Genomic DNA, 10,082 nt, shown 5'->3' with positions numbered 1-10,082 from the left:
TAACCAGGAGCGGCAGTGGGCTCAGCTTCTCTTTTTACAGGAAGCCAACCCATACTGGCAGATACTTGGGGTTTGATTCCCACCACCCCCAATGTCATAAATCGTCGGTGGCCCATGCACTCTTCAGTCGCGCCTTCGCCACCTTCTCCACAAAGAAAAGCCTCCAGGAGGAAATCAAGGTCGTTACATTAGAACGGAAACCCTAAACGAGTTATTCTTCGGGTACTCGAGAAATCAAGGCATCCACCCCTAGGGCGCAGCAGTCACCCTTCGGATCGCGTGTATGTCCCCTACATTAGCCGCACCAGCGAGGCCCTTTCCCGCGTCATCGGTCGCTACGGGATTGCGGTGACTCATAAGCCCGTGTCGACAATCGGGCATCGCCTCCCCCTCCCGAACGATCGACCCCCCCAAAGAAAGAGCCCAAGCCTTGGTCTACCGCATACCCATGCAAAGATTGCCCGGCCTCATACGGTGGCGAAAGTAAGAAATTCGCAGAGAGGCTTACGGCGACACAAATATGATGTCCGGAAGAAGGATGTGGAGGCAAGCACCCTCGCGGAGCACGCAGAAGCAGCCTGCCACGCAATATACATCGAGGGAAGCACCGTGCTGGTCTTGGAGAGGTATGCACCTTTTTCTAGTAACGACCGCCGTCTGGGGTGTTGTCTGTGAACTACAATAGATGAGCAGCCCAACATGCCACCAACCGTCAAAACACATTGTGATCGTGCCGTTGTATCGGTTTTCAGTGCACTTTATACCCCATACTAGCGATACTAAAAATAAAGCTTCCATATCGACAAAATATATGCAAAAATAGATGCTGACAATGTTACTGTCGCCCTTTTCGCAGGGCACCGCGACCCGGTGTCCTGCGAAAATGGCGACAGCGGGAATGTACGCATCCCCAAAAGCTTACTGGAAAAAGGTCAATTGGCGAAAGCGGCTCTTCGTTGAGTCTTGGTTTATTTAGCACACAAAGGGGAACGTGAACCGTTCTTCGGGCTCCCTGCCCAGCGGCTATACGTCTCGGGACAGCGTGATGTGAGCAAAGCCACCTAAACCCGTATGTGCATTTAGGCGACGCGTGTTCTTCTCTTTTTGTCACTCACCCGTGAACAAGGGAACGAACTTGTCCCGAAGCGTCGTTTAAATGTTTATTCAATTTTTGGTTACAGAGCGTATTTTTCGCTTCATGTTTATTCCTAACCAGGCAGAGGGCTGCCGAACGTTTACCTTCAGGTTGTATGTATACTGCTGTAGAAAGGTGTTACGTAAGAAAAACTCTCACGAATAAACTAACAGACTGCGCGCTGTGTGTTGCTTCAGCGGAAATATTAGCTTCCGACGCCCAACTTATCTTTTTTTCAATAAGATATGTTATATATCGTATCTTCTAATCACAGAACACAGTTTTGCTCAAATCCTTACCCCTAAAAAAAGAAGAGTTATTCTTATTTTTTTTTAGGAAGTATTGTCACATCTCAAACGCATTATCCGTTGAAGTAGAATAATAATACAAACATAAAAATGTAATAATCTCAGGCAATTTTTAATTGTAATATGGTAGAAGGTAGTACAAGTTTTTAATTGCAATGAAAAGTCAGTAGAAACTAGCTGTTGTTTCTTTAGTACTTGTGCCCTTACTTGATTTATTGCATACTTTTCAATACATTGATTTATTGAAAGTACCTACTCTTTAATACTTTTTACAGTCCCGAATAATCGACGTAAAATTCATTTTTCTAGATATTTTTAAAGCACAACCTTTAAATATTTAAGTTCCGTACTTTGAATGCTGGGCAGGTATGGAAAAAATACTTAAAGGAAACGTTTTGTGTGTATGGCATAAGGTAATTTTTTTGTTGCACCAAGAGCTGTAACGCAGAATACTTTGTTGACCCCTTCTTAGGATATTACTAATCATAGTGAATTAACCAAAATGTTTGCATAGCAGTTTCAGTGACCCACGTGAGCACGCGAGCGCTTGAGTCGCCTGAAGATTTCAAGCTAAAGAAACTTCAGCTGTTTTGCACGTCATGCAAGCAGTTTATTAAATTTTTGCAAGTGGCGATTTCGCATTAATTTTAGTCCACCATCAACTCCTTGTGGCACCAAGTAATAGACTCGGTAACGTTTTAGGCTACCTAGGAAACTAGATAGAAGTTACGAAATGCTACATTTTTACATACGCTTGGAAACGACTGTTCGAGCCGACATTTCCTAGTAACTCAGTCATTCTATACACACGTGGTCTCAAACACACGGCCCGCGGGCCACATCCGGCCCGCAATATCTGGGACGTGGCCCGCAAACATCCCGCGGCTGCGAGCCCCCGTCTCCATGCCTCCGGGTCTACATGCGCTATAAATAGTTGTTTTATATCGTACATTCGTTTCAGCTCGAAGGGACCTCTGCTCAAATAACTTGTTCATACATTTTGCATTCTTTCTTTTTTGAACCGCTGAGTATTGCTTCGTCTGAGTATTCGCTTCACAGCCTTTCTTATGTAAATCAGCCGCAACGGCGATACATATAAGCTAGAAGTGCGAGACCTTTGCTCAGAAATTCACCATGGATGCACGAACTCTCGCTTAGCAGGAGAAACTGCTAAAAATAAAGCTGTGAGCTCAGGCTTCTGGCTGTCAAAACATACCTTTAAAATACACGTATTTTTTTCTAATGCTGCTATAAAAATTACCAGCAAAGCAAAAGCCGCCGTATGAAAATATATTGTTATGCTGGTTGAGCCATTCTGCCACAGGGCAAGGAAGACGTGCTTGCTTCCACCTATTGAAAACCGCCAGTACGTTGGCGTTCTATATTTTATAACATCAGGGTGGATCAAAAGTAGTCGGATACGCAAATGAATGCTAAAGAAGGAAAACGGTGAGCTTTCAAGAAGCAGAAACCACAAGGTTCGCTTTAAAAAAATCAACATAGGATGTCGCTGGTAGAGTCGGCTCCTTGGCAATGCGACACACCACTGCTGCTTGTCTGTTTATTTTTCTGTCCTCCCCCCTCCCAAAAAAAAAAAAAAAAAAAAAATCTCCCCCCCCCTTTCCCAGTCGGCCCTCGACCTTTTGGGGGTGAGCTACCTGGCCATTACACTCGAACGAGTTTGAGACAGCTCCTGATACACCAACTCGCAGCTTTCACATCACGCCGCTGCTGTGGTGCTACTGTCGTCACGGCGCTGGTATGCGCAGACGCACGTGCCACACGCGAATCTGATTTCTGCGCACGCGCACTGCCCATAGCGGGTGTGGGTAAACGCGGACCTGTTTGTAAGCAGTGTGTTTGTCTAATTCCGGTTATCTGCGACTTCGGCCAACGCTACGATCCTGTGGAGGCGATCAAACTGCGTCAAAAATGTATTACCACGACCCTAGTTATCGTTATACGTGTGCTATCACCCGTTAAACCAATCAGGCAGAGTAAATTCGCCATAATTCCTCCTTTATTTTCCATATTTGATTTGTTCTTTTGGATAGCAAACACACCAAAAAGTACAAGAGCACTTCCGATATACTTTTGTGTTAGCTTTATTGGTTTCATCGGATCCTATAAGGTCGGCAACGGTTTAACGCACTGTGAAACGGAGTATAGTAGCTTCTGGACGTGACGCAATTTGTAAAAAACTATTGCAATAAAATAATCTTATTCATTTATTTATTTTTTACAACAAAGCTGTTTATGACTAGGGTACCGTGGATTTTTCATTTCCTTCAACAAAAATTCGGGTCCCAAATTTGATGCAAAATCGCCTCGTTCTATGCAAAATCTTATACGTCACATCACTTGGATATGCATTTTCAGTAGATTTAAAATCTATGCAATGTCGTAAATTCCTACTTAAGTTGATATATTCGCGTGAAAAAACCTGTTATTTACTGTATAAGTCATGTTGAAGCATATTTCTCGAAATAAAACAGGGACAAAAATATGGCATCATTGGTCGTAGAGATTAAAAAAAAAAAAAAACGCGGCTGATAACGAATTTCCTAAGCAGGTTGTACCACTTAATAACACTCGTTCTAAAATAACAAAATATTAAACAAACAAAATAATTGGTTATTGGGTATCGGTGACATTGAGAACTCTTGATCGCAGTCTCCAAGATGATTTTAGCGTGTAATGTCACTCTAAGCTGCCATCAAGCATTTGGTTGGGGTAACACAACAACAACAACACCAACAAAGAAGTATTCATGAGAAGCTAGAAAGACATAATGTAAAAACATTACACATTAATTCAGACGTTAACCCTCCATTGAAACTCCTTGTTTATTTTTTAACGTAAACTTCCTGCAGGTGGCTCATCCCAAACGTATTAAGCTTCTCAAATTCCTTCTGTTGCGACGGCCAATGGAATGTTGCATTGTCAGGTGGAAACGACCTATATTGTTGCGACCGCCTATGCGTATTTATAAAGCACATTTATAATGTGTAGCACATTCGTATCTGGACCACAGTTATACCGTAAATAGAAACTCAAGCAAAGATTCTTGACTCCCGCTGCTCACATTACTTCCATGTAACGGGTCCTCAGAGCCCGTCAAGCTACTCTCTATTAATTTCTTTTTTGTCTCGAAATTCCATGAGAGTATGTTCGGAAAATGTTGTTTTAAGTTGAATTGAACATTAATTAACTTACAAGAACACTAACAAGCAATATATAACTCAGGGGGGGAAGGAGGGAAAGGGAACGCGGCGCAAAGCGGAGGCTGCCATATTAAAACCGCTTACGTTGCCAGCATAGGTTTCGCAGTGGAGAAGTTGCTGCCATATACGGCGGATGAAGTTTTACTTTCTTTTTCGTTTTGGAAAGAATGTATTGTTCTGTTATATAAGTCCTCCTGCATACAAACAACGAAGTTTAATTATATTTGTCTTGTTTACTCGGCTTAAAACCCTAAAAACAGGTTTTGGCAACTTATTGCTTCCATCATTTTGGAGTACGCAAGGCAGTTATCTCGCTGTTCTGGTTTCGGTTACGAAAGCAAGGCAAAACGCTCGTAGTTCCCGCCCTCAGTACACTTGGACACCTTCCACACTTTGACACCGGATAACTAGATTGTGGCGACGCACAATCACCAGCATTTTGGCGCTATAAAACCTCGTCGTCGTCTGCTTCAGGGAAGCACGGCCGCCCGCTACACAGTCACGCGGGACAGAGATACGTCCGTCGACCGACGCCGCCGAGGCAATAAAACCGCCGTTCCTTTTCTATGTTGGGATTCGCTCGTCACCACGACGCAGCATCCCACAAGATGAACAAGGATTTAGATTTGCTTCAGAGGTCACTTTCGCCGCTTCCTCATCGTCGAGCAGCCGGATCAGCTGACGGCAAGCCGCGGATGAAAGGCTTCAGCATCAACAGCCTAGAGCCACTACAACAGCCCAAGTGCACTCACGATGCGGGCGACGCGGGCTTCTGTCAATCCAGGGGCAGACCCAAGGGGGAGGCGGGAGGCGACGGGGGAGGCGGGAGGCGACGGGGGAGGCGGGAGGCGACGGGGGAGGCGGGAGGCGACGGGGGCGGCCGCCTACCCTCCAAACAGTCGACCCCCCCCCCCCCCCCCCCGCCCCCCTCTTGGAGGCCGATTTGACATGGGTGGATTCCCCGAAATGAAACCAACTCCCGTCCTGCCATGTGGTAGGAAGCTCGGTACTCAAGGACGAGGGTTCGAAAAAGGGTAGCCCGCACCCTAGCAGGCGCACACACTTGGAGAACCACTCCGTCGCTTAGACTGAAGTCCGCGGCGGCGGTTGCAAAGCACGGCAGAAGTTAGAACCAAAAGTCGGCGCAGCGGCGCGCATCTACGGGCCGTCGGCGCAGTGTGGTTCTGCGGCGGTTAAAACAAAAGGCGCAACCGGAGTCCTGTTTATCTTGCTTTAGAGATTAGATTTTCCCTCCCCCCTCGCCCCCCCCCCCCCAAAAAAAAAAAAAGAAAAAGAAAACGGAGTTCTGGATCCGCCCCTGGGTCAACTGGTAGCCCAGCACAAACCGCGTGAACGTTCCAGCTCTTCGTCATGACACGCTGTTGCAGAAAGCAGGGTAAAATACAACTACACGTACCACCGAATCAAATGCACTGTTACCGTAAATATTGGCTTGTGATTGCGCCTTTGTAGATCATCTTATTCGTTTTGCTGGAGAGACGCAACCGACGGGCATAACAAAATCGTTTGCGTATTCCGCATACCTCGCAAAAGCACTTACCCAGTAACCTCGCGAAAAGCGCGAAACACGGAGTCCGCACCGCCCTGACTTACCAGTCTTTTATTTGCTTTAGAGCAGTTTGTACCTGCTAGTAGGTATGTCTAGTGAAACTGCAACTTGAAACTAGGGGCAATGCCAGAGAGAAAAGTGACGAAGTTGAGAAAGCATGCTCGCTCTCTCCAATTTCTGAACTCTCAAGTGATTGTACCATAATAAATTCACCAACACCTTTTTCCAAAATAAAGAAAAAACGCTACGTTCACTACGTAAAAAATGGTCTCAGTTCATGCATCCGTAGGCAGGTAGGAAACGTTGCCCTAATTTATTCACACCGCATGACGAGCGCAACAAATTCACACGAGATTTACAAGAAAATATCAGTGGTGACTGATGTTTCTCTGAAATTCTGTATGACCGGTCGTTTGCAGGACCGAATCATCTACTCGGGCGGTGTGCGTCGCTGTGCAAACGCCAACAACACGAAGCATAACAACGGCAGGTCTAGGTCAAGAATCCGTAGTCCATTGTTCAATTAAAACGACGTAATTTTGTTGAAAACGCCCGCAGCTTTTTACTCACGGTATGCGTCGAGAATCTTCCACATTTTGAAACGGAACGAAGGAAGATTTCCTTTTAAAAGCGCTCGCTGCGTCCTCCCGGACCAGTTGGACCGGATCAGCTGACGACGACGACGGAACTGAACCCGTTGAATTTTAACGCCACAATAACCAATTTGCGCTTCGTGTTAGTATGGGATTCTACCTCCAAGCACCGCACGACACACCACGAACGTTTCAACTCTTTGTCGCATCGCCGTGTTGCACCAAACCTATCTCTATGCACCAAACAGAACAAGATCGCCGAAGTCAACGGAGCGCTGTCGTGAACCTTGGCTTGTGGTTGCGCACTCGTGGACCCTGTGACTCCCTTCACTTTCTAAGCACGCACGACGATTACGAATGATAGTTTCCGTCTTCCGGGACCATCACAGGGGCACTTCTCCGGTCACGTCTTCGCTACATGTGCTGGCAAACCGCGTCAAACGTGGTCAAACCGAAGCGCCGAAGCAATACCGGCGCCATGTTGAAACTTGAACGTGCGTTGTTGCTAGATTTTCTCCGACCAAACAAAAACAACGAAAGCAAACCGGCTCTAGCTTCCAGCGTACATCGGCGTTGTGCCGTGGCCAGATTTTCACCGTCAGCTCTAACTTAAAGACGACCTACAGATGCAGCAACACTGGTCTCAAGTTTTAACATGGCGGCCCCCACGGAGCGCCGTAAATTCTGAGGAGGGTGCATTGGAAGCGGCGGCACCTCCCCCCCCCCCCCCCCCCCTGATATAACTAGTATGCGCAAGCGGTGACAAGGCAGTTCAGATGATGCCGTCTACTAGACTGCGAGTGGAGGCTAAGAATGGCTGAGAAGGTGGATGAATGTGTGTGCCCGGTGCGCGCTATACCTCCGTGCACCCTCCACGCAAGCGCGGTAGCCGTACGATAGTGAGGTTTGTATTGCCTGGTCGTCTTGGGCGCATTTTAACTGATATCGCCAGCCCCTCCTTCCCCTCACATTTATATTGTAAAACATTCTGAACTACTACACCATAAGTTTAGAAAAAAAGGATTATACGCAAGAATACATAGAATGTTTTTTTTTTTTTTGATTCAATGCTTTGAGTTAACCCGCTAACAACTTCGGTTAAAGAAAACAAATATTCAGCACTGTATAACTATATACAAAATCTTGCGTTTTCCCACTTAAGCAAACAATAAAAGTAATTGTCTTTAAAAAAAAACATTTTTTTTATTTGAAAACAAATCACATTCAATTAGTCCAAATAATCAGCACCGTAAGCAAACTATTGCGGACTCGCGTTTTCTGCCAGGGCCTATATTCTGTCAGTCAATAAAGATAAATCTATCAGACTGAACAAAATGAGCCTTTATTGTCGTTTACTCTTCAGCAATTAAGCGCGTTTGGCGAGGGTGTAGGTGAGTGGAGCATGACCCACAGAGTAAGCCACCGGAGCGGCATGCTGAGCGTACAAAACTGGAGCAGCTTGCTTGGCATAGGCTACAGGACCAGCGTGGACAGCTTGCAGTGTCACAGGGGAGGCATGAACAGCCTGCACAGTGATTGGTGCTGGGTGAACTGCCTTGACAACGACTGGCACTGGGCGAACAGCCTTTACGACATCTGGATGTGGGCCTTCAACGGCGGCGGAGACGGTAGCGGCGTCGGCTGGCTCGGACGTCTTGGTGCCTGGTTCGTTGGTGTCGACGGTGGCGCGAAAACCGGCAGCGTCGGCGATGTAGTTGACGGTACGGTGGACGCCATCAGCGTCTGTGTAGCTGTAGGAGCCAACCTTGCCGTTGAACTCGTCGCCGGTTTCTTGGCGGGTCAGACGTGTTCCGAATTCGTCGGTGTTGTCGAAGCTGAAGGTGTAGGGTTGGGGAGGCTGTGCAAGAGAAAATCAGTTGAGAAAAATGAATCTTTCTAAAAGGCAAATGATCAGTGTCTTATTTCCTGCATGTACATCTTCCTTTTTTTTTGCGCTGGTGAAGTCGGTAAACATTAGCGCCTGACAAAAAAAAAGCGTAAAGAATAATACGGTATTTACTAAGGACATGATGCAGGGGTTATATTTGAGGCGATATTCAGCTTCAATTGGGGAAGCTGTCGACAATACTTCTTTTCTTTCAACTATTACCTCTTCAGGCGAGTGCGAAAAAAAAACAAATTTTATTCTCTACCTTTGGGCATTAAGTTTAAACTTCCACTTCAACAGAAACATCAAAGTAGCATATTGAAACTTGATACTTTTACACTAAATATTTATAGGTTATACAGTTATACTTTTATAATTTTATGTTCATTAATTTATCGAAAGCATTTTTGTGTCGGTAATCGATTTGGTCGCATATGAACGCTGACAGAAAACGACAACTATAAAGAAAATTGGCTTCATCAAAATAAAATTAATTTGCGGACTTTTACTTACAGCAGAAAACATCATAATAAGCGTTAACAAATATGTTGATTAAAAAAAAACGGAGTTTCGTTGTGCAGGCAATATAGGTGCTCCCTGGACGTTTCTATTTGCACAAAAAACAGATAAAAAGTTTGCGGCATGCAAGTTCGTCTGCCCTTGGCGCGCCTCGTGTGTTTGTTTACTATCGAGATGCGCCTATGAGCTTTAGTTTCCCCCCATCCTCAAGTAACATCGGCGGCAGCTTGGCTGCCTCGCCACCGCTCGTTTCCTGCGCGTTATTTGCGCTGCCCTCTGATTGGCCTGCTCACCTTGCTCTCCGATGAGCCAAAAAACGCATTTTGGAACACTTCTAATACATTTTTCGATGCTCTTATCGACTGATGTTGCAATATTGTCAGCCACGGAACAATAAGAAAATGCTCCAGACTCGACACACATTACCCTTCTCAAGCTCTCAATTGCTGTTAAATAAAACTTTGTCAATACTCACGTTATTCTCGACAGTAACTTGAGCAGCCACGTAGGCAGATAGGCAACACAGGAGAACCTGAAATAATACATGTTATGCAATTAGAAAAAAAAAAAAACAGACAATAAATGTGTATAAAAAACATCCTGCAACTCCCAGAGTAGAGGGCATCACTGGCGATTGTAATGCTTGCCAAAAAAAAAATGGTGGAGAATACGTGAGCGAAGAGGAGCAGAGGTCCCAATGAGATGTGCGTTTTCAAAATCACTGGAGTGTTAGGTTGATACTCCATTTTGATAAAATTGAGGATTGATTCTCTGTGTTTAGGCGAAGCTTGGACGAGTGTCGATCGAAAGGCTCCACAGAGCGGTCTGAGTACCTTTGAGAACAT

At 45.6% G+C, this 10,082-nt stretch overlaps 1 protein-coding gene across 1 annotated transcript; it reads right to left on the bottom strand.

The window, feature by feature from the left end:
• Positions 1-8,196: 8,196 nt before the first annotated feature.
• LOC8023555 (cuticle protein 16.8-like) lies at positions 8,197-10,082 on the bottom strand. Its single transcript, XM_040501456.2, has 3 exons — positions 10,071-10,082; positions 9,713-9,769; positions 8,197-8,688 (listed from the first exon to the last, which is right to left on the bottom strand). The coding sequence occupies exons 1-3, from the start codon at positions 10,080-10,082 to the stop codon at positions 8,197-8,199; spliced, it is 561 nt and encodes a 186-aa protein (XP_040357390.2).

This window comes from Ixodes scapularis, unplaced genomic scaffold, assembly GCF_016920785.2.
Source record: "Ixodes scapularis isolate PalLabHiFi unplaced genomic scaffold, ASM1692078v2 PGA_scaffold5__190_contigs__length_132052651, whole genome shotgun sequence".
NCBI lineage: Eukaryota > Metazoa > Arthropoda > Arachnida > Ixodida > Ixodidae > Ixodes > Ixodes scapularis.
Note: the sequence above shows the minus strand (reverse complement) of the source record. Positions and strands in the feature narration are given on the sequence as shown.